Source organism: Aquarana catesbeiana, linkage group LG12, assembly GCF_042186555.1.
Source record: "Aquarana catesbeiana isolate 2022-GZ linkage group LG12, ASM4218655v1, whole genome shotgun sequence".
In the NCBI taxonomy this organism is placed as follows: domain Eukaryota; kingdom Metazoa; phylum Chordata; class Amphibia; order Anura; family Ranidae; genus Aquarana; species Aquarana catesbeiana.
The window spans coordinates 36,727,690-36,752,426 of NC_133335.1; the positions used below are offsets into that span (position 1 = coordinate 36,727,690).

Genomic DNA, 24,737 nt, shown 5'->3' on the forward strand with positions numbered 1-24,737 from the left:
GGAGGGTAGAGAGAGGGGGGAGGGTAGAGAGAGGGGGGGAGAGGGTAGAGGAGAGAGAGAGAGAGAGAGAGAGAGAGAGAGAGAGAGAGAGAGAGGGGGGGGGGGGAGAGGGGGTGGGGAGGGTGGAGAGAGGGGGTGGGGAGAGAGAGAAAGAGGGGGGGAGAAACAGAGATAGTTAAAGCGGGAGTCCGGCGACCAATTTTTTTTTTTTTTTTTTTTTTAGGTCATTGAGACACTTTGCTAACCCCAAAATAATACTCACAGTTTGGGTGTAATATTTCCGCCTCTGTCTGTTTTCGTACTGAAGAATAACTTAAAAAATGTGATGCTGGCTGTTTCCATCTTGCTTGTGGGCATGTGAAGCCCACAAGCATTGATTTCCGGGATGCGGTGAATGCTGTTCATTCACAGCTTGTTCACGCACATGATCATTGTTTCCACACTGAATCTTGGAAAGCCTGACACTAAGCTCCCAGGAGACAGTGCGGCGCCGGGGAAAGGCAATAAACACGCCTACTCCTATGGGAGGAGAGACAGGAAGTGCCACAATAAAGTACAATATAAAGGTAATTACAGTGATAAAAAAAAATTTTGTGCAGCATTTGAACATCTATGCAATTAACTGAAGGGGGTAAGATTAAGTTAAAAATTTGAGAGACAAAGAGTTAGAAAGAGTCAGAGAAAGAAGATAGGATACAGAGCGACAAAAGGGAATTAGATAGAGGAAGATAGAAAGAAATATAGAGAGACATAGGAAGAGTTAGAGAAAAAAGGAGGATGGAGAGAGGTGGAGAGGAAGATGGAGAGAGGAAAAGAGAAGAAGGAGGGAGAGAAATAGTGAAAAAGATAGAGTGAGGAAAAAGGAAGAGGATAGAGAGAGACAGAGAGAATAAGAAAAGGAGTAGCACTGTACATAACCATCTATTCCTGCTGACAGCAGTTTTGCCCACTGGCCAAACTGTTCCTGGAAAATGCTGACTTGGATTTGGGTAGGTGTAGCAATTACGCTTTAAGCAGCAATCTGCAGGTTCCAATTTCATTTGTCTGTGATTGATTCAGTTTGAAGCTGTGCTTTCTGAAACCCTTTATGTAGCTTGGACTATCTTCCTAGCTTTGACCATCTCATTACACAGGGAGTACCATCCTAGCAGTGTGTACGAGAGATACAAGAAGCCAATGTGGCTCCTTTGCTTAGTGGAATGGAAATACACATGATGAGGTGTTGTCCTCGAGTGTCGCTGCTCAGGACTAAATGCCGAGCTCAGCAGATCTCCTCCGCTCCTGTAAAGTCAGATCACAAGACACATGTAGTGCATTCATGCTTTGTACGCATCATCCTTTTCCACAACCAGCTCACTGCTCCATCTAATAATGTCACCAAATCCTGTCCAACATAAAATGGAAGATTTCCCCAATAATTATCTGATCAACAGCCATTGAGGGGAGGAAGCAAAACCCTATCCTCTACCAAGATGGCAGCTTAGAATCAAAGACACAGTGGGCCTCATGGCAGCTCTTTCTGCATTACCATGAAAAAAAAATACTATATTTGTTGCTAGGTCCACTAGAAGGTCTCGCAATGCCAGATTTCACCATTAGGTGGCAAGCAAGACTTGTAATTGCAGGTTCTTGGAATGGAAAACCCTGGATCTTCGAAGGGTGTTCTCTTCATGCTACAACAGGGAGATATCTGAAATGAGGACACAGGATTTCCAGCATTTCTGTAATCCTCATAACAGCCTACCTGCCTCTAGCGATGCGGAAAAAAAAAAGAATTTTTTTTTCTTTGATCATAGAAAGTAGGAAAATAATAGACTGTAACTAAGCCTGCATGACAAATAAAAACCAAGCGATGGGCAAGGTAGAAAATGAGAGCTCTTGGCACAGCACTTACCAGACACATTGATGGAGGAGCCGCCTTCAATGACCCCGCTGTTGGGCCTCACACAGTACCTACGAGGGGCGGTGGTCTTCACTTTGAAGCAGATGTTTTTCTCTGTGGGGTTCATGAGTTTCAGGTTTGTTGTAACGACATCTGTGAAAGGACCTGAAATGAGAAAAGACGCTTGTCAAGACAGAAGTCCAAGATGGCACAAGTATTACGTGGTGGCATGAAGACTAGCCTTACTGCCAAGTAGTGCTCTGCTTCTGAATGGGAGCCCAGCTAGGTCTCCATCAACGTGGAGAATGCAAGTCCTCCCTTTGAGTGTTCCCCCAGGGGCTCTTGCATTCTCCCACAAACAAGATATGATTCACTTCAAAGGACCAATAAAAATCTGTATTTTTTTGCTAGAAAATTACTTAGAGCCCCCAAACATTAAATATATATATTTTAGCAGAGGACTTAGAGAATAAAATGGCAGTTGTTGCAACTTTTTATGTCACACGGTATTAGCGCAGTTGTTTTTCAAACGCAATATTATTTTTTGAAAAAACATCTTTTTAATGAATAAAAAAAAACAAAACAAAAACCCACAATATATATATAACCCAATTGTTTTGTAAAATTTGAAAGATGAAGTTACGCCAAGTAAATAGATACCAAATATGTCATGCTTTAAAATTGTGCATGCTTGTGGAATGGCGCCAAAATATGGTACTTAGAAATCTCCATAGGCGATGCATTAAAATGTTTACAGGTTACCTATTTAGTTACAGAGGAAATATTGCTCTCGCTAGAACGTTCGTGGCGATACTCCACGTGTGGTGCGAACACGTTTACCTATGTGGGCTTGACCTATGTTTGTGTTTGCCACTGCACGAGAGCATGGGGGTGCTTTAAAACATTTTTTAAATATTGTTTCTTTTGTTAAATTTTTTTTATTTTTACACCGTCCCTTTAAAAAAACAAAAAAAAAAAAAAACATTGATCTAAATGTTTTTCACCAAAAAAATAAAAATAAAATGGGCTTGTTTTTATCAGCCGTGAACTGGAGAGATGCGGAGGCCACCTTTCCTCTGCTAAGCTGTATGGCCAGCCACCACCAGATGGGTTTCGGGGCTTCCTGATGAGCCAGGTAAGCCAGAGGATCACCAGAAAAAAAAAAAGGGGGGGGCCTGCAACCCCTCTCACTGCTTTTAAAAGTGATCCAGCAGCTAATTAGCTGCTCGGATCACTTTTAACAGAAAGAGCAGCAGTAGAGGAAAATTTTAATACCGGGGTTATGGCATCTTGCTGCAGCCGTAGCCCCGGTGTTAGGCGGTCAGCAAGTGGTTTAATCCACCGATCCCCAACATATACTCACCTTTCTGCACTCCCCCACTGCTCCGTTCCAGACCAGTAGACTTAATAAGTACCCAGTACTTCCAGGTATGGAGAAACATGCGACAGCACTGGGTGAATAAGTGCTGTCACAGGAGACTCCACAGCCCAGTGTAAGCTACAAGGGGGCTTTCCTTTCACTTCCAGCAGCTGAACAGAGCAGTGGAGGAGAGAAATAAATCTAACTATGGGGTGCTGGGAAGGGATGAGTTAAACACACGCAAGCTGTATAGAAAATCATATATTGTGTGTGCCCAGGTTGAATATTCCCCTCTAGCTGCTTAGACATTTGGCATCATACATAGAGGAATATGAGGGCAGAATAGAGCTGTTCAAGGCAATAAAGAGGCTTCCAGCACTCGCACAGTTTTATAAACGGTTCCTAAGAGCAGAGCTAACAAAGTTAAAGATGGAAGAGGCACTGACTGGGTCTTGTGACATAAATCTCGTCTCCAGTCTTTCAAAAAAAATAAATCAGGTCATACACAGCAGCTAATGTAATTTGTGAGGCTGAGCAGAAATACATAAAAGTTTGAGCAGGCCTGAATTCGAAAAGTGAAGATTTGCTAAGCTATAAGAACATGTAGGAATGATCATTGTGCCTAAACAGTACCCTAAAATTGTTCTCTCTGTTTAATCCCACCTAAAAAAAAAAGCGTTTTTGAATGGCGTTTATGGGCATTTTTCAGTAAAAACACCTAAAACCGCCAAACGTGGCTAAACGCTTGTTACAGCGTTTAGCAGCGTTGTTTGTCGCTTTTCGTTTTTACAGCCCAACAGCCTCTGCTCCTGGCTTTTGTTTTTTTTCTGCTGCCCCTAAATGCCTCTGAAAGTTTATATGTGCATGAACACATAGGCTAACATGGAGGGGCGCTTAGAGGCAGTTAAAATAAAAAACGCCAGACGCCCCTAACAGCAGCTGCAAAAACGTCCTGTGTGCATGAATCCTTAAAGTGTTACTAAACCCAGGAGCCTGCATTCACTATATGTGGTCTCCCACCGTACACAGAAATGCAATTACATTAGTAAATATAAACTGCTAAATACTAATACCTTTTCTCATCAGCAGTATACAGTATAGCAGTCTTGTGACTTCTATCAGTGTCTGGTTAAGCTTGTAGGAGGAGTTTTCATTCTACTCCGACTGTCCCATAAGGCTGTAGGACCCCTGACCCTCTGTCTGGACAGTGCTGATTGGCAAAAAAAAAAAAAAAAATCTCTAGCAATACAGCTGTGGCCAAAAATTTTGGGAATGACACAAATATTAATTTTCACAAAGTCTGCCTCTTCAGCGTTTTTAGATCTTTTTCTCAGATGTTACTATGGTATACTGAAGTAGAATTACAAGCATTTCATAATTGTCAAAGGCTTGTATTGACAATTACATTAAGTTTATGCAGAGTCAATATTTGCAGTGCTGACCCTTCTTATTTAAGACCTCTGCAATCCACCCCCCTGGCATGCTGTAAATCAACTTCTGGCCCACATCCTGACTGATGCTTGGAGTTTGTCAGAAGATTTGTTTTTTTGTTCACCTGCCTCTTGAGGATTGACCACAAGTTCTCAATGAGATTAAGGTCTGGGGTGTTTCCTGGCAATGGACCCAAAATGTTGATGTCTTGTTCCCCAATCCCCTTAGTTATCACTTTTGCCTTATGGCAAGGTGCTCCATCATGCTGGAAAAGGCATTGTTCCTCACCAAACTGTTCTTAGATGGTTGGGAGAAGTTGCTCTCGGAGAATGTTTTTGTACTATTCTGTATTCATGGCTGTGTTCTTAGGCAAAATTGTGGGTGAGCCCCACTCCCTTGGCTGAGAAGCAACCCCACACATGAATGGTCTCAGGATGCTTTACTGTTGGCATGACACAGGACGGATGGTACTGCTCACCTTTTCTTCTCTGGACAAGGCTTTTTCCGGACGCCCCAAACAATCGGAAAGGGGATTCATCAGAGAAATTGACTTTACACCAGTCCTCAGCATTCCAATTCCTGTACCTTTTTGCAGAATATCAGTCTGTCCCTGATGTTTTTTCTGGAAAGAAGTGGCTTCTTTGCTGCTCTTGACACCAGGCCATCCTCTAAAAGTCTTCTCCATTCCTGAGCAAGCTCTGCACTGGTGGTGCCCCGATCCCGCAGCTGAAGGAAACAGCCCTGGCGCTTGCTGGACTTTCTTGGGCACCCTGAAGCCTTCTTCACAAATGCAGTGGAAATGTTTTTTATGGGATTAAGTTCATTTTCAAGGCAAAGAGGGACTTTGCCATTAATTGTAATTCATCTGATCACTCTTCGTAACATTCTGGAGTATACCCAAATTGCCATCATAGAAACTGAGGCAGCAGACTTTGTGAAAACTAATATTTGTCTCAGTCTCAAAACTTTTGGCCACGGCTGTACACTCCAAACTGAGCATGTGCAGCTTGCCCCCCCAGGAGCTCTGTTTCATCAGGAGATGGATTGGGGACAGTGGAAGAAGGGGAGGATCAGAGAAGACAGGATCAAACAGCCTTTTTACACAATGCAGAGGACCCCTTTAGGTCCACAGTGAGTATAGCAAGCATGCTTTACTGCATATACGGACTGATTTTACTAGTGTGGGTTTAGTAGCACTTTAAAGTGGTATTTATCCGGTTTATGTTAACTGACTTTCAGGGGTAGAGGAAAAAATAAATAAACAGGCTGAAACATTTACCATGTTTTTTGGAGAAAATACTGCTCCGGGCTCTCTCAAGTGCTGTTCATGACAAATCTAAACCCGTGGTTGCATCATCTCCACTAAAAGTAAGGGCCAGCCAATCTGAATTCTCATCCTGCCCTTGAGCAGCGGCCATGTGATCAAATGTCTAAGCTTTGGTCATGTGAGAACAGCACAGGAGAGAATTAGGAGCAGCATTTTCTCCAGGCAAGATAAGAATTTTATCCATTTTAATTTCCCTTTCCTGATCCATCCCATCTGTTAGTGTATAGGTCAAGAATTCCAGCAAAAGCTAGTTTCGGATTTTGATGATTTTGTTGCCCAAAGCAACTGATCAGCTTCCAACTGCCATTTGCTGAAGACAGGTTAGACCATGGAAGAACTAGCCAGTTTGTTTTTACAGAAAACGTCATGGAAGCCCAAGGTTTGCGTCTTCAATTCAATCAAAACCTTTGTTCCCCTGGAATACAATCTCACGTCAGGAACCCAGTAATACAAAGAATAAGCTGGCCGCACCCACGTTATGATTTTTTTCCCTACAATCCATATTTATTTGGAGATAATTTATTTGAGACAATGTTCATGCAGAGTGAGCCAAAAAAAAATAAACCATTGCTAATTGCCAACAAAGGATTGAAAGATTACCGCACACATACTGAGATCTACAATCCCACTGCCCGCCAATGGGAACATAATGTAGAATTTACATCCACACCATGTGTTCTAATCAGCTTAAACAGATCTATTCCACCTTTTCACAGACCACATACCACGAATGTGATGTCTACTTTCTTTCAGCGTCCTCTACAAAGCTGTGATCCAGCTCTACGTATGAAGCCTTTTCTTGAAGAGGAGCGGCATTCTAAACAAAACGTGGTATCATTTACATAGATGCCAGCGGCCTCCGGTGTGTGGAATATGCCTTCTGAAGTCTTAAGAATGCCAAACCCGTCAAACTAGATCTTCAGCCTCATCACCTGTTTCACCAAAGACACAGATTCCACACTTTCCTGGTCGTACAGTACGCTGCATTCAGTTCCGCAACTGGATACAATTTCCTGATTAGGTCATTGCTGTACAACAGGGATGCACTAATATATCGGCTGCTTAAAATAAAATTAAAAAACAAAAAAAAAAAAAAGCTGCTGATAATGGCATGCTGTGTCCCAGTGACTTCAAGACAAAAAAAACGCCGGCCCGCTGACTGCAGGGCGCAATCCCGGCCCGCTGACTGCAGGGCGCAATCTCGGCCCGCTGACTGCAGGGCGCAATGCCGCCCCGCTGACTGCAGGGCGCAATCCTGCCCCGCTGACTGCAGGGCGCAATCTCGCCCCGCTGACTGCAGGGCGCAATCTCGCCCCGCTGACTGCAGGGCGCAATCTCGCCCCGCTGACTGCAGGGCGCAATCTCGCCCCGCTGACTGCAGGGCGCAATCCCGCCCCGCTGACTGCAGGGCGCAATCCCGCCCCGCTGACTAAAAGGCAAAACCCCGCCCCACTGACTAAAAGGCAAAACCCCGCCCCACTGACTAAAAGGCAAAAAACCCCGCCCCACTGTATAAAAGGCAAAAAACCCCGCCCCACCGACTAAAAGGCAAAACCCGGCTCCACCGACTAAAAGGCAAAACCCCGCCCCACCGACTAAAAGGCAAAACCCCGCCCCACCGACTAAAAGGCAAAACCCCGCCCCACCGACTAAAAGGCAAAACCCCGCCCCACCGACTAAAAGGCAAAACCCCGCCCCACCGACTAAAAGGCAAAACCCCGCCCCTAATGACATCAATGCAAAAACGCCAGCCACATTAATTACATTTAAAAAAACTGTCCATTTCGGTTTCAGTTTTCGGCCAAGCGCATCATGAATTTTTATTTCGGTGCACCGCTACTGTCCAAAGATAGGTTGGGAAAGAGGGGTTGGGGGAGTGGGGCGGTAAAAGCACATGGTTGGAGGAAGGTATATGTAGAATTACATTTTAGTCTGGGAATAGTTAGGATCCATGTACCATTTTAACGGCTGTCTGTGTTCCATTGTGGAGATTTCTACTTACATCATGACCCAGAGGTACAACAGGAAGTGAGAGGAAACTTCCCCAGAACAAGTGTTCTCTTTTGGAAGCGTTCTCCTCTATTCCTGTTCAGATCCCCCATCACTTTCTTCCCCCAGGTGACAATGCCTTCTTGTAATAAAGGGCTCCTGGGCTCACTTCCCATCTACCTACATGTAGTCACTGCATCTACCTAGAGCTGAAAGAGTGGAAAACATAAAAAATATATATATATATATATTTAAAAGAAAGAGTGGACTGACCCCCTACATATCCTCTTGATGCAACAGCACCCCAAGTCCCATCACACAAGTAACCAAAGACGAGTGGTATTATCGATGTTCCTGCACACCTCAGCAATGTATGGCCTATTTATAATCTGGGAAGATCCTCCAGCTGGAAAGAGCGCAGACTAAATTAGAAGCAACTAAGTCCGGCCCGGCATCAACATTTTCTCATGTGAGATAATAAAAGCAAATATCAAATGGTATAATATATATATATATGTGTTTGCGTGCATGTGTTTTAAAATAAATCTAAATATAAAAAATATATATATATATATATATATATATATATATATATATATATATATATATATATTATATTTAGATTTATTTTAAAACACATGCACGCAAACACACTGATCCAACGTCATGACCCACAGACCTACTGCCATGGGTTCCTGGATCAAAACGGTTTATAAATAGAACTGGACTTATTCCAAGATCAGGTAGCCAAAGCACTGGAGGAAAAAAAAAAAAAAGCTGGAGCCTACATTAATAAACTAGTTTTCCTGCTGTCAGTAAAGTACTGCTGCTCTGATTTCCTGCAGGCCCCAAGACTGGAATGACTGACCGCCGTGCCACAAATTAATTTATCCTTTATTGTTTTTAACGCCATTTCAACTACTTATACAGCACTGTCAATTGGAGCCCTGTTACCCAGGAGCTTACACTCTAATGTTCCTATGAGTTACATGCAAGGACCAATTCTGGGGGCTGATTTGAAAAAAAAGGAAACTGGAGTTAATAGAGGGAACAAATACACACCTAAAGTGTACCTTAACTACATCTGAGCACTAAAAACCAAAACTCTACTTTAAATTTTAATTAATTAATAATTAATTAATTTTTAATATTCAAAACAAACTCCCCCATCTATCCATGTCTCCATGCTTTGAAATCACTTAACAACCCCCTAGCATTTATGGCCGTGGCCATTTTGAGTAAGGGTAACGACTTCATGTAGCAGTTACTTCCTAGAATCTATCTGTCCTTAGCTCAAGCATGCACGCAGGAGAGTGTGCTTGGCTGCAAAAAAACCCTCCTCCTCCCCTCCCCTCCTGAAGACTTCTGGGATGTATGACATTTTGCCTAGGCAAGAAACCAGCAAGTGACTACAGAAATGTAAAAAATAGTAAATCGGATATACTTTCCTATCTATTTACTAATGCTAGCAGCATGAGGATTAAAAATAATCAATGTTGATTGAGAGAGTGATGTTCCACTTTAATGCATATGCCAGCATATCTATAGAGATCACAGATCACAATACTCTCTGGTATATGTTGGCGAAGGCGTGTTTTTTTTTCTAGTCACTTATAAAAAAGGGAGATAACATAAAAAAGGAATGAGAAGAGTTAAACAAAAGGACAGGACACCATAACACACAGTCATGCACCAAAACTCTTCATAATTTCCATACAAATATACCCAAATCTAGAACATCAATGGAAAGCCTGCCTGTGGCCTGACAGTCTTGGTGCTGGACTTTCCATAATGGGCATGCATATAGAGCATCCATTCCTAAATTTCAACACGGAGGAACCCTTGAAATACTCATTCCAGTCTCAAGGAACCTCTGCTAACAATTACGATATCTACAGCTCACAGTACATTAGTGTGATGGTCAGTAAGTAAGAACGTCTCCTTACATTGGTGGGCAATGGGAAGCCTGTCTCCTTACATTGGTGGGCAATGGGAAGCCTGTCTCCTTACATTGGTGGGCAATGGGAAGCCTGTCTCCTTACATTGGTGGGCAATGGGAAGCCTGTCTCCTTACATTGGTGGGCAATGGGAAGCCTGTCTCCTTACATTGGTGGGCAATGGGAAGCCTGTCTCCTTACATTGGTGGGCAATGGGAAGCCTGTCTCCTTACATTGGTGGGCAATGGGAAGCCTGTCTCCTTACATTGGTGGGCAATGGGAAGCCTGTCTCCTTACATTGGTGGGCAATGGGAAGCCTGTCTCCTTACATTGGTGGGCAATGGGAAGCCTGTCTCCTTACATTGGTGGGCAATGGGAAGCCTGTCTCCTTACATTGGTGGGCAATGGGAAGCCTGTCTCCTTACATTGGTGGGCAATGGGAAGCCTGTCTCCTTACATTGGTGGGCAATGGGAAGCCTGTCTCCTTACATTGGTGGGCAATGGGAAGCCTGTCTCCTTACATTGGTGGGCAATGGGAAGCCTGTCTCCTTACATTGGTGGGCAATGGGAAGCCTGTCTCCTTACATTGGTGGGCAATGGGAAGCCTGTCTCCTTACATTGGTGGGCAATGGGAAGCCTGTCTCCTTACATTGGTGGGCAATGGGAAGCCTGTCTCCTTACATTGGTGGGCAATGGGAAGCCTGTCTCCTTACATTGGTGGGCAATGGGAAGCCTGTCTCCTTACATTGGTGGGCAATGGGAAGCCTGTCTCCTTACATTGGTGGGCAATGGGAAGCCTGTCTCCTTACATTGGTGGGCAATGGGAAGCCTGTCTCCTTACATTGGTGGGCAATGGGAAGACTGTCTCCTTACATTGGTGGGCAATGGGAAGACTGTCTCCTTACATTGGTGGGCAATGGGAAGACTGTCTCCTTACATTGGTGGGCAATGGGAAGACTGTCTCCTTACATTGGTGGGCAATGGGAAGACTGTCTCCTTACATTGGTGGGCAATGGGAAGACTGTCTCCTTACATTGGTGGGCAATGGGAAGACTGTCTCCTTACATTGGTGGGCAATGGGAAGACTGTCTCCTTACATTGGTGGGCAATGGGAAGACTGTCTCCTTACATTGGTGGGCAATGGGAAGACTGTCTCCTTACATTGGTGGGCAATGGGAAGACTGTCTCCTTACATTGGTGGGCAATGGGAAGACTGTCTCCTTACATTGGTGGGCAATGGGAAGAATGTCTCCTTACAATGGTGATCAGTGGGAAGAATGTCTCCTTACATTGGTGGTTGGAAGAATCCCACTTTTGCAGAGAGCTGAAAAGATCATTGGCATCAGTGGTTACTTTTCTGAGAGTCAGACATTGCTCAAGGAACTTTTAACAACTTATGGAGGATCCCTAGGGCTCCATGGTACCCTGGTTGAGAAAGGCTGGTGTAGAGCGTAGTGTAGATCTTTGAGGCTGTGCAGCTGTGGGTAGGCAGTAGAGGAAAGATCTCACAAGAGCAGGGTTATAAATTAGTATGAAGTGTCACCAAACTGCTGGGGGCACTAAAATGTATTTCCCCTAATCAGTAAAATTTGCCGTATAATTGATGGACAGTGTGTCACATGGTATTGTCCACCTCTCACTCCATCTACCCCATTTCTGCTTGGGTTTCAGTTGGAGATTTTCCTCTCACTTGCTGTCTGGTGAAACCTTCATACGCAGAACAGTAAGTGAGGGGAAATCTCTCAAAGGGACTATGTCCACAGGGATGTGTCCACGACATGAGTTTGAGACGGTTCTGAGATCAACCCTTCTGATCTGCTTCAAGAGGGTTTTGCAATCCCATAGTCTGAAGCAACATAAGCCCGTTGATACAGGCCCTAATGGAGACCCAGATAGCAGTAAAAATGCAACAAGGGTTCCAGTTCTTCCTTATTTTACTCGAAGACGAAAAATAAAATTGGCTGGACCTACACTTTAAGCTGCCTCCACATATTAGAGGTCGGACGAGAATGCTCCGACTGATAAAAGCTCTATTTTATCATAAACATGGATGGATGTCCACACTGGCAGAACTTGCATGTTTTTGCTCAAGTAGGAGGGAGAGGAGGGTGGACATCCTTGGCCTGGCGATCTTGAATGAACTCTACACGGGGATGGGCCTCTCAGGCAGATTTCGGCATTGGCCTGTTTTGCTGTGTCCCTCACACTTCATAAATAATCAGCCGTTGATCTCACACAAGCTGCAGTATGGTAATAAAGCCAGTGAAGTAATGTAATTAGCATTGACAAGGCTTGGCTTCAATTACAAGAGCTGGCAAGGCGAGTCAAGTTTATTTATATTATGGAAGGCTCTTTTACACTCCAGCCCTTCCTGACTCGTTTATCTGGGAGAAACACAATCGTGTAACCTCAGCCCGGAGCTGCAGGTGAAGCCACACATCCAGCAGAACAGGGCAGACATATACCATTTGACTGAATGCAGATGAATGCGGATAAGACGACCGTGTGCGTCCCTTATCTGGCCACGGGAGCAGAGAGGAGCTCATTTATCAAAGTCTAAGGGAAACCAATCTCACTAGGCCTCAAGTCTGTAAATGAAGCGCAGTCACCGTTATCCATATCAACCAGAATACTATGTTATGCTTCCAGTGCAGTACGAAGGGATGGTGGCAAAAATGGTCTGACACAAAAAAAAGCCTGTGAAACAAAATGGTGACATACACACAGCCCTGCCCTTGGAGTATGGAAGTTTTAAAACCCCTGCTAGAAGAGCTTACAATCTGAGGTTCCCTATCACATATACATATATTAGAGATAATTTACACAGGAGCCAATTAACCTATCAGCATGTATTTAGTGTGTGGGTGGAAACGGGAGTAAACAAGTCCAGAGAGAACATGCAAACTCCATGCAGGTAGTTTCATAGTTGGAATTTGACCCAAGGACCTAGCACCGCAGAAATGCTTTAAGACACTGTGCTGCAAGTGTATTTTAATTTTCTATCTGTATCCACTGGAAAATTTCCCCTTACCTTGGGTTCTGGGCACACCTTAAAATGTTTGGACCTTCCCTAGCTTTCTTTCTACAAGTCACCAGAACAAGTAGAGGAGTGAATCTTCCCAATCTGTCCTAGCAAAGGTTTGCCTAGAGATACACTTTCACTACTATGAAGATCTCTATATGCTAGATTAGTATATGTTCAAAGGACAACCTGGATGTCAGAAGCCAACCAAACTTAAAAGAAAAGAAAAGAAGGTTTTGTAATTAGTGTAAAGGCTTAAAGTGCAACTTTAGTCAGAAAATTAGGTCCTGCTAGATCACTTCTGGTTAGCTCCTTTTGCAGGTATAACTATGTATTATATTAAGAATAAGTGTCTATACTGTTTAAAATACAGAAATACACAGTCTCACCCTGCTCTGCACATGCTCAGTTGCTCTCCATTTTTAGGCACTGTGCCAAGTTTGTAGAAGCTGATTTGCTGACAGCCAAAAGATTTAATGCTGCTCAGGGGCTCTGGGCTTCAGAAAAAAGGGCAGCCTCCAGCAAGAAGAATCAGGATGATACCATGTGATCACCACATAAGCTAGTGCTACTATAACCTTCAATAGATAACTACTGCATCAAAATTACTGTTATAATACATGCTACAATCATTAGCGATTATACCTGGTGACAGCAAAGTGATCATGTGCAAAATTGTATATATATCTATATATAGTGCATCCACTTATATATACAAACTGTGCTTTTATAAAGTGCTTAAATGGTACAAAACCAGAAATAATCCAGTGCATTCAAGTGCTAATGTGCAGAAATCTTCATGCATAAATATTCACTAAATAAAAAATGAAGTCTATTCCAATTCAATCTTCATATACTATTGGAAATTATCAAAACTGTGTGTTTGTGTCCACTCTTGTGCTCCCTGTTTGGTGTATGCGCTCACCTTAGAGCGTGTGACCTTGCAGCTAAGCTTGGTCAAAGCACGCTTCTGAACCACCTCTGGGTTCAATATTTGTACTCAGATCCTGGGCTGGTTGCTTGTACGTGTTTTCACAAAAAAATATGACAGAGGAAAATACTCAGGAATTCTCCCTGAGGAAGATACGTCTTTTCCCGGTATCGACACGCGTTGGGGAGGGGAACGGGACAGTGTGTGAGACGGCAGAGCGCTCTCAGCAAAGGAAGGGACACATCAGCACAGTGTTTTTAAACGATTTGCGGCATTTATAGAGTGGTGCACCCATGAAATGTGAGTACCCTATGAAAGGGACGTTTGTCATATATATATTTATATATAACACGCACACACACGATAGATATAGGTATATAGATATATATGAGATAGATAGAGATATATATATATGAGATAGATAGAGATATATATATATATATGAGATAGATAGAGATATATATATATGAGATTATATATATATATATATATATATATATATATATATATATATATATATTAGCTTGCAAGAATTCCCTTAGTATTAAGAAGAATCAGGAACAATGTTGAAGCCAATTTACAGCACCCACTCATTTTGGTAGCATAATTATTAAAGTGGAATGTTGTGTTTTTTGCAAAAAAAAAAAAAAAAAGAAATGATCATCTTTTTATCAGGTTGTAATTGGTAAAGTTCCACTTTAAAAGTGTGTCTAAAACCACTCTTAGTTTCAGATTATTGAGGGGTTATTGCTGTCTGGGGAGATTAACCCTCTATATTAGTCCTGGTGACCATCGTCTCTGGTACTAGTAATAGAAAATCCAAAATTTGGAGTTATCACCAGAAGACAAATGGAGGGGAAATCTTTCAAGATGGACACCTGTTATGGTGACAGCTGGTTGAGGTGGGATTTACTTCACTTTGGAGAGATTTTCCCTACTTCATGTAACATCTACCTGAAAGGAGGTTTAGGGAAATCTCACCAATGAAAAAAAAAAAAACGGACATAGGTTTTACCCATTCTTGACCCAAAGTTAACAATTTTTGGGGGGATTTAGATGCACTAACAGGTGCTCTTGCTGGGCAGGCTATGTGAACTGGATGAGCCTCAGCTACATACAGTATACAGAGATGTTACTGCAGCAAGACAAAGACTTCCCACCCTGCACTGGAACAAAATCAAGTCAGGCTGAGTGCTGGTCAGCCATTCACAGGAGGCTTTGTATTCTATGAATAAATATAAAGCTTCTTTACATTTATTAGCTGAGGCGAGAGGATGACGTCACAATCTCTACCTGAGCCAGTCAGAGGAAGCTTTGTATTTATTCATAGACTACAAAGCCTCCCGTGAATGGCTGGAGTAGCACTCAGCTGATTTTGTTCCAGGAGCGGGACAGGAAGTGCCCATTCTATTGCTGGAACAGCTGGAACTGTATGTAGTTGAGGCTATATACAGTTTATAAAGAGCACCCAGCAAACGCACCTGTTACTGTATTAAATAGTTCATTTGAGACAGCTTTAAAGTTACTGATCTGGTCAGGTGATAATTCCATGTCCTTTAATAAGTTATTTATGACTTGCTGGCTTCTTGTCCGATAAAAGAGTGACTGGACAGGTTAGAAAGCCTTCTCTGATCATTACTAAGCAACAGCTGCATTCCGTACCTTCTTCATTGCTATGGATAGAAATTTGGAAGGCCGATAGAACTGACCCTACAGATTATGAAGGACGTGACATGCAGCTTGCTCCAAGGGCGGTTGGGTGGTGCATTCATAAACAATCCATGCCAACCTGGGGGCTAATTTAAAGTCACCCTACTAGCTAAAAATGATATTCTAAGACAGGAAAGAGACATAGAATTATAGGTAGGAAAGACACAGGGGCATTCCATCTAATCTATGTATCTCTAATGCCGCGTACACATGATCGGAATTTTGGCCAGAAAAAGATAAGATTGCTTTTCCGACGGGATTCCGCTCAAGCTTGCCTTGCATACACACAGTCACACACAACTTTGCTAAACCTTTGACCGTCAAGAACGCGGTGACGTACAACACTACGACGAGCCAAGAAAATGAAGTTCAATACTTCCAAGCATGCGTTGAATTGTTTCCGAGCATGCGCAGGAATTTTGCGCGTTAGAATTGCTACAGACGATCGAAAAATAGAGAACATGCTCTCAATCTTTGGCTGGAATTCGGCCAGCAAAAGTCCGATGGAGCATACACAAAGTCGCATTTTCCGACCAAAAGCTCTCATCGGTCTTTTGCTGGCCGAATTTCCGATCGTGTGTATGCGGCATTAGACCTCATTCACATGGTTGCAAAAAAAAAACAACACTTATACAAACTTTTCTTCATTTCAGATCTGAACACTGCTGCATGGTTTTCAATAGAGCCATTCACACAGGTGGGTATACATGCACTGCATTCAAATCCCTATCACAGAATTAAAAAATCGGAGTCTGTGAACATGTGCTTTACGTTCTTACAAGTAAAAAAGCATGAATATATGTTTGTAGGGGCGTAAATTAAAGTTTTACTAAACCTAAAAACATTTTTTTACCTTAATGCTTTGTTTGCATTAAGGTAAAAAACATTATCAGTTTCTCTGTGCCCCCCTTCCCCTGTGTGAAGGGGAAGAGAGGGGAGAAGAGATCAGCGCTGTCCGTGGCTGCATCTATTCTCCCCTCTTTTCCTCTTCACACAGCATTCGAGCAGCAGGAGCGATTGGCTCTTGCTTCTGTCAATCAGATGCAGTGAGGAGGAAGTGGGGGCGGGCCCAAGTCCCGCTGTATAAGTCTATGGAGCGCGGGCTCCATAGACACACAGGTCAGGACCACGGGGACTACCTCTCCCCACAGCCAGCGGCTGGCTATGGTAGTCCCTCAAAAGAAGAGGAGGAGGAGCTAAGATCGCCGCCGGGGACCCCAGAAGAGGAGAACCAGGACCACTCTGTGCAATACCACTCCACAGAGCAGTTTAAAAAAATTTGGGTAAAAAAATAAATCATCACTATGTTCTCATACATGTCTTTATGTGTTTTTAAAGGCATCTATACTCAAGTATTTTACTGATCGTTACGCAGGAACTTTTCTCCTGGACAAGTAATAGGAGTAAAATTTTACCGGCTGTGTGAATGAAGCCTTAGGCCAGGTACACATTAACAGGTTTTTTTTTCAAACAGTCAGCTCCGGTCGGAGTTACTGTACTAACCATGCGAGGTTAGTACAACGATCTCCCCTGTTGAGCCATTTTGTGTTCTGACAGGGGGATGCGCCCCCCCTCCCCCCTGAACACTCTGATCAGCGCTCTCCACCATTGGATAAGAGCGCTGATCGGGAGTCGGTCGGCTGCTGGTTTTCCAGCATGTACGTCCGGCTTCTGTTGGACAGACCGAAATACACACAGGCAGAATGTTGCCGTTGTCTCCCGACATTCAGTCTGCGTGTACGGGGCTTTAGGCTCACTACACACATTACAATCTAATTGTACAATCTCCTTTAGATTTACCAAAAATGATGTATTGCAAGGGCCAGCCTGATTGGATATAAATTGATTGAATAGTTTAGGAAGGCCCGTGTATTACATAGTTTTGGTAAATATAACGTTGATTGTACAGAGAATGTATGGTCAGAGTATAACATGTATGGTGACCCTAAAGCTCTGTACACAGGGGCCGAATGTTAGGTGGCATTGGCTGGTTCAATAAAAATCGTCCGAAATTCGGCCTGTGTGTACTGCAGCCAGTTAGCTGCCCGGGTCAGAGACCCCTACCCTCTCCACAGGGGAGAGACCCGCTAGCCGGAGGGAGATCCTGCGGGCCATGTTTTCACAGCCAGAAGCTGCGGCCGTCCCTCTGATCTGACGGGTCCATACAGAACACCGGGACAAACCCAATTTCCTGTGATTTTTCCCGGGACACGGGTCTGAATACAGTGAATGTCCCGGGAAAATCAGAACTGTTGGCAACTATGCCATTATATGCTTCCTGACACTGGACTGAAGGCATGTGCTGTACAGATTTCTGTATCTGCTTCCTGACACTGGACTGAAGGTTTGTGCTGTACAGATCAGGGTTTCATATCGACGCCGATACTAAGCATTTTCGCAAGTATCGGTACTCGTGAAAATGCTCTGATACCCAAGACCGATGCCTGGAAGTGACTTCACCTTGGGGTATGGACAGAGGCATCACTAGGTGGGTGCAGGCTGCACCGTGGTGGCAGGTGGCAGGTAGCTGTGGTGGCTGGGCTGCTCCTCCCTGCGGCCAGCTGGCTACCCATTCAATTCACTGCACGGCCTTCAGGACCATGGAGCGGAGACTAGGTCATTTGACCATGAAGAGGAGGAGCTGGAGAGGAGACCCCAGCGCCGCGTGTAGAGATAGGTGTCCTGGGGCATCTTTCAACTGACATCAGGCAGCATCATGAGCTCCCGCAACCCAGCTCACCTGGGGTCCACATAGACCGTCCTCCGCAACCGCCATTGATGTCATCTCTTCCACGCTGCACTCCACGAGCGCTTCAAGCCTCTCTTTCAGATCGCTCTACTGCAGAGTAGTCTTCCCAGTCATGATTGCAGACTGACAGCGGAGAGAGCCGGCAATGTGGAGGACGGGCTATGTGGACAGCTTCACCCCGGATGCCTGCATATTTAGATTTGCCTCTTTTAATCATCAACCATGTGAGTTGCTAAAGGTTGTACCTTCATTAAATGTATTTGTGGATGGACATTTCATGGTTACACAACCCATCACATGAATGAATGGTTGTGGAACAAATCATCGGAGTTTCCATTATTTCTTATGGGGAAATTCGCTTTGATATATAAGTGTTTTGGATTACAAGTATGTTTCCGTAATGAATTAAGCTCGCAATCCAAGGTTTTACTGTTTTTTTACTGACACTGGACTGAAGGCATGTGCTGTACAGAAAACGTTCTCCTAGAAATCTCTGCTATGCTATTGAATCAGCCAGGTAAGAGAAAGACTATATCATTTAAAGACGTGAAAACTCAGAAATGACAGGTTAACTGAAATGTGCAGGGAGAAATATTTGCCTGCTTGTATATGGCATCCCTCACCAGCTGGATCAGCAAAGCATTGCTCCTTTACAGCCAAAAACGCTGTAGGAGTGTAAGTCGCCAGACAGACAGCAATGACTCACTCATCAAGCTGGTGAAGGAGCAACATAAGCAAGCAAGAGAACTTGCCAAGAGGCAAGACTGCATGTGTGACATGGGCCCAACCTAAATCCAAAATCATTTATGAAGCTTTATGGGCCCAACAAGCTAAGGCAGGGTTTCTCAACCAGGGTTCCATGGACCCATAGGGTTCCTCTAGAGGTTGCTAGGGGTTCCTTGAGCAATGAGCAGTTTTGGCCTCTCAGATAAGTTCCCACTAACACCAATGATCTTTTTGGCTATCTGCTAATTCTTCCCAATGACCATAGTTATAAGGAGCATTCTTCCCTATGGCCATGACATTAATTTATCATGAGTTGTAGCTAAGGTCATTTTAAGCAGGGGTTCCCTAAGACCAGAAAGTCATTTCAAGGGTTCCTCTGTGTTGAAAAGTTAGAGAAAGGCCGAGCACTACAGGACCTCCCACATTGATCTGGTAATCGGAGCTATCAAAAAAAAAAAAAAAAGCAGCGGCTTAACAACATTTAACAACATTGCTCAGCCCTGAAACACTAAAATAAAAAGAAACATTGTTTCTTTTTGAATCTTTCTGTTTCTTCATCTGCATATCAAAGGGATGAACAAATGTTCCTCTGTTTAACCCCTTATAAACCCTTAATTTACTATAATCAGCCTTACTGACCTCCCTATTCTCCTCCATTATTTTCCTGCTTTTTTTTTTTTTTGTTCACGTCTATTTTATAGACTATTTTGTTTGCTTTGTTAGTGAATATTTTTACACATAATATATATATATATATATATATATATATATTTTTTTTTTACATATATTTACACACTTCACATTGAAGAAGCGCAAGATTAAAAAAAAAATCTATTTATTTCATTTGTAAATAACTTTTTAATGCTTTGAACCATTGCTGACAGCTGAAGTAAAAACAAAACAGTTGCGGTAGGTATCGGTAATTGGTATCGGCGAGTACTTAAAAAAAAAAAAAAAATGGTATCGGTGCATCCCTACTTTGTATGATCCATATCATGTGCATGTAAAGCGGGTCTGTACAAATATGATGGACACTAAACGGCAATAGCACTTCTAGAATGCTCATCTTTTTTGGAGAAAAGGCTGCTCTAGGCTCCCTACAATGCTGCTCACATAACAAAAAGATTTGGTCATGTGATCTGTGCTGATAAGAAGGGTCAATCGGAATATTGATCCACCTCTTCAGCAGATATCACATGACCAAATGCCGAGGATTTGGGTCATAATGGAAGCACTGTAGGAAACAAGAAGCAGCATTTTCTTCTAAAAAGCTTGTTGCTTACATCTACTGCAGCAAGACCACAGACATCGCTTCATATTAGAGTATAGATTAGAGGAAACCATAAAATAAAACTTGTATAAAGTTCTGTCTATTTGATATTCTGTTCATCATTTGAAATGTGATCCAGAAAGGTGCCTGTACTGAAGCGTACCACTTTCCCAGCTGCTATACGGATTAGTGCTGTTGAGTATGGGTGGGTATACTTTTGGCACAATGTCAAACTACAGTGAAATCCTAGGCCTACTTCCACTATTTTCAGCGCTATGAAAATATCAGCTTTCATAAAATATAGAACTGTCAGAATTGCAAAAATTAGGTATTTACGTTACATGCAAAGTTATGTCAGCTGCCGCTTAAAATACAATACATAACAATATTATTAAAATTGTAATAAAAATATATACTCGAGTATAAGCCGACCCAAATATAAGCCGAGGCACCTAATTTTACCACAAAAAACTGGGAAAACGTATTGACTCGAGTATAAGCCTAGGGTGAGAAATGCAGCAGCTACTGTAAGTGGAAAAGAGGGTCAACAATGCCCATCTGCATGCCTCACCGGGTCCATCTCCCTGCACAGTGCCATCTGCAGCCTCACTCTGCCCATCTCCCTGCACTGTGCCACCTGCATGCCTCACTGTGCCACCTGCATGCCTCACTGTGCCCATCTGCAGCCCCACTCTGCCCATCTGCAGCCCCACTCTGCCCATCTGCAGCCCCACTCTGCCCATCTCCCTGCACTGTGCCATCTGCAGCCCCACTCTGCCCATATCCCTGCACTGTGCCATCTGCATGCCTCACTGGGTCCATCTCCCTGCACAGTGCCATCTACAGCCTCACTCTGCCCATCTCCCTGCACTGTGCCATCTGCATGCCTCACTCTGCCCATCTACCTGTACTATGCCATCTGCAGCCTCACTCTGCCCATCTCCCTGCACTGTGCCATCTGCAGCCTCACTCTGCCCATCTCCCTGCACTGTGCCATCTGCAGCCTCACTCTGCCCATCTCCCTGCACTGTGCCATCTGCAGCCTCACTCTGCCCATCTCCCTGCACTGTGCCATCTGCAGCCTCACTCTGCCCATCTCCCTGCACTGTGCCATCTGCAGCCTCACTCTGCCCATCTCCCTGCACTGTGCCATCTGCAGCCTCACTCTGCCCATCTCCCTGCACTGTGCCATCTGCAGCCTCACTCTGCCCATTTCCATGCACTGTGCCATCTGCAGCCTCACTCTGCCCATCTCCCTGCACTGTGCCATCTGCATGCCTCACTCTGCCCATCTCCCTGCACTGTGCCATCTGCATGCCTCACTCTGCCCATCTCCCTGCACTGTGCCATCTGCAGCCTCACTCTGCCCATCTCCCTGCACTGTGCCATCTACAGCCTCATTCTGCCCATCTCCCTGCACTAAACCATCTGCATGCCTCACTCTGCCCATCTCCCTGCACTGTGCCATCTGCATGCCTCACTGGGTCCATCTCCCTGCACAGTGCCATCTGCAGCCTCACTCTGCCCATCTCCCTGCACTGTGCCATCTGCAGCCTCACTCTGCCCATCTCCCTGCACTGTGCCATCTACAGCCTCATTCTGCCCATCTCCCTGCACTAAACCATCTGCATGCCTCACTCTGCCCATCTCCCTGCACTGTGCCATCTGCATGCCTCACTGGGTCCATCTCCCTGCACTGTGCCATCTGCAGCCTCACTCTGCCCATCTCCCTGCACTGTGCCACCTGCATGCCTCACTGTGCCACCTGCATGCCTCACTGTGCCACCTGCATGCCTCACTGTGCCACCTGCATGCCTCACTGTGCCACCTGCAGCCCCACTGTGCCCATCTGCAGCCCCACTGTGCCCATCTGCAGCCCCACTGTGCCCATCTCCCTGCACTGTGCCATCTGCAGCCTCACTCTGCCCATCTCCCTGCACTGTGCCATCTGCAGCCCCACTCTGCCCATCTCCCTGCACTGTGCCATCTGCATGCCTCACTGGGTCCATCTCCCTGCACAGTGCCATCTGCATGCCTCACTCTGCCCATCTCCCTGCACTGTGCCATCTGCATGCCTCACTCTGCCCATCTACCTGTACTATGCCATCTGCAGCCTCACTCTGCCCATCTCCCTGCACTGTGCCATCTGCAGCCTCACTCTGCCCATCTCCCGGCACTGTGCCATCTGCAGCCTCATGTATCTGATCTCCGGCACTTTGACATGCAGTCAATCTAGTCGGCGGCCGTCCAGTGTAACAAAGCCCCGCCTCCTCCTCGCTGTCATCCGTGACGGAACACTGATTCAGTTTCCCAGCAGTGAGTCAGTGTTCCGCCTATCACGGACAAGGAGAAGGCGGGGCTTTGTTACACTGGACGGCCGCAGACTAGACTGCATGTCACAGCACCGGGAGATCAGGCGCATGAGGCTGCAGATGGGCACAGTGACTCGAGTATAAGCCGAGGGGGGCACTTTCAGCACAAAGAAAATGTGCTGAAAAACTCGACTTATACTCGAGTATATACGGTAGTACAAAAAGTCCTTTTGGCACAGATCACACAGTCTGTAATGTCCAGTGGGGTCCTAAAGAGAAATCTCCTGTTCATACAAGTATACAGCTAATATGGCCTTATTTATTGCTAGGTTTGGCTGTAGTTCTCCTTTAACCACTTCAGCTCTGGAAGATTTACCCCCCTTCATGACAAGGCCATTTTTTGCGATACAGCACTGTGTTACTTTGAAAGTTGCGCGGTCGTGCGACCCTGTACCCAAAAAAAAAAAAAAAAAAATAAAGTATGTCCATTTTTTTCCCTACAAATAGAGCTCTCTTTTGGTGGTATTTGATCACCTCTGCGGTTTTTATTTTTTGCTAAACAAATGAATAAAAAACTAAAATTTTGACAAGAGAAACCCAATATTTTTTTTTTCTGCTATAAAACACACCCAATATATATAAAAAAAATTGTAAATCAAATTTCTTCATCACTTTAGGCCAACTACATATTTTTGCTAAAAAAATTGCAATAAGCGTATATTGATTGGTTTGCGCAAAAAAGTTATAGCGTCTACAAACTATGGGATATTTTTATGGAATATTTATAGATTTTTTTTTTTTACTAGTAATGGCAGCGAGACGGCGATATTGCGGTGGACAGTTAGGATACCAACTGACACTTTTTGGGAACCAGTGACACCAGTACGGTGATCAGTGCTAAAAATATGCAAAGGGTTAAATGTGTTCCTAGCCTGTGCTTTACTAAAACTGTAGGAGGTGCTTGTACCAGGGAAAGGCAGAGATCTGTGTTCCAGCTTATCGGGAACACAGGATCAATGTCTTCCCCGCTGACAGAACGGCAATCTGCAGACTGTTGGAATTCTCCCCGTGTAACGAATAATTGGCGGGTGTCAGCGGACATCAAGTCCACAGTAAATGCTAATCGGCTGCGGCTGTGACTAATCACACCTCTGCGCCCCCAACCAGGAAGCGCTGGATCGAGCGCAGGAGAGCCGCCTTGCCGGCATACACATAAAGTGGAACTTTACTCAGAAAATCACATCCTGCTACATCATGTTAGGCTGGCCCCTTTTTGCACAGTGCTGAAAATCAAAGCCACTAGAGGCAGATCTGCTTACAGCCTAAAGATTTACTGCTGCTCAGGGGCTCTGGGCTTCAGCAAAATGGCGGCCTAAAGCAAGAAGACAAAATGCTGGAGTCAATTTACAGCACACACTAATTTTGGTAGCATAATTAATAATGTGGAAAGTATGTTTCTTGCCAAAGAACATTATTTGTCATCAAGTTGTTATGGATAAAGTTCTGCTTTATGGGAAACCATGCCAATTTGTCTGTAGGTACCTTATGACTCAATCAAGAAAAAATGTCTCAGGGCAATAGTCCATCTGCAGTTTGAAATAAGACAGCCCAGTATTTCAGACTCTCAGAAAAAAAAAAATGTCAGTATTGGGGCCATGATCTCACAATGAGGTCAACGTATGGTGATGTCACAGCTGTATCAGTACACTGATGGGAAGACAAAACATACTACTAGCCAAAAACAGAATTCAGGACCCAGTCAGACCACTATAGCTCCCAGCAGATTAAAGCACCATGGGCTTCTATTGAGTTTAATATGACACATGTCAAAATGTAAGGGAAAAAGCTGCAACTTTTATCTCGGAAGACCCTCACATAAGCGAACCCATTCAGGGCAAAAGTGAAAGGGTCTCTTTAAAGCCTAACTACCCCCCCCCCCCCCCCCCCAATCCAGTTCAATTCACCTTCACAATTCCCCCCCTGCCAATCCCTCCCCCCGCTACAAAATTCCTGGTGCTTCCAAGTACGTGATCTCCTCCTAGGATGAAGTGCTCAGACCTAGCAGCCCATTCATAAGCAGCTTAAAAACGA

General features: G+C 44.3%; 1 protein-coding gene across 1 annotated transcript in view; it reads right to left on the minus strand.

The window, feature by feature from the left end:
• VAPB (VAMP associated protein B and C) overlaps positions 1-24,737 on the minus strand; it is a 50,857-nt gene that overhangs the window by 13,013 nt on the left and 13,107 nt on the right. Inside the window, exon 2 of the mRNA XM_073607575.1 lies at positions 1,895-2,047. Within this exon, the coding sequence (XP_073463676.1) occupies positions 1,895-2,047 (153 nt within the window). The remainder of the gene's footprint in view (positions 1-1,894; positions 2,048-24,737) is intronic.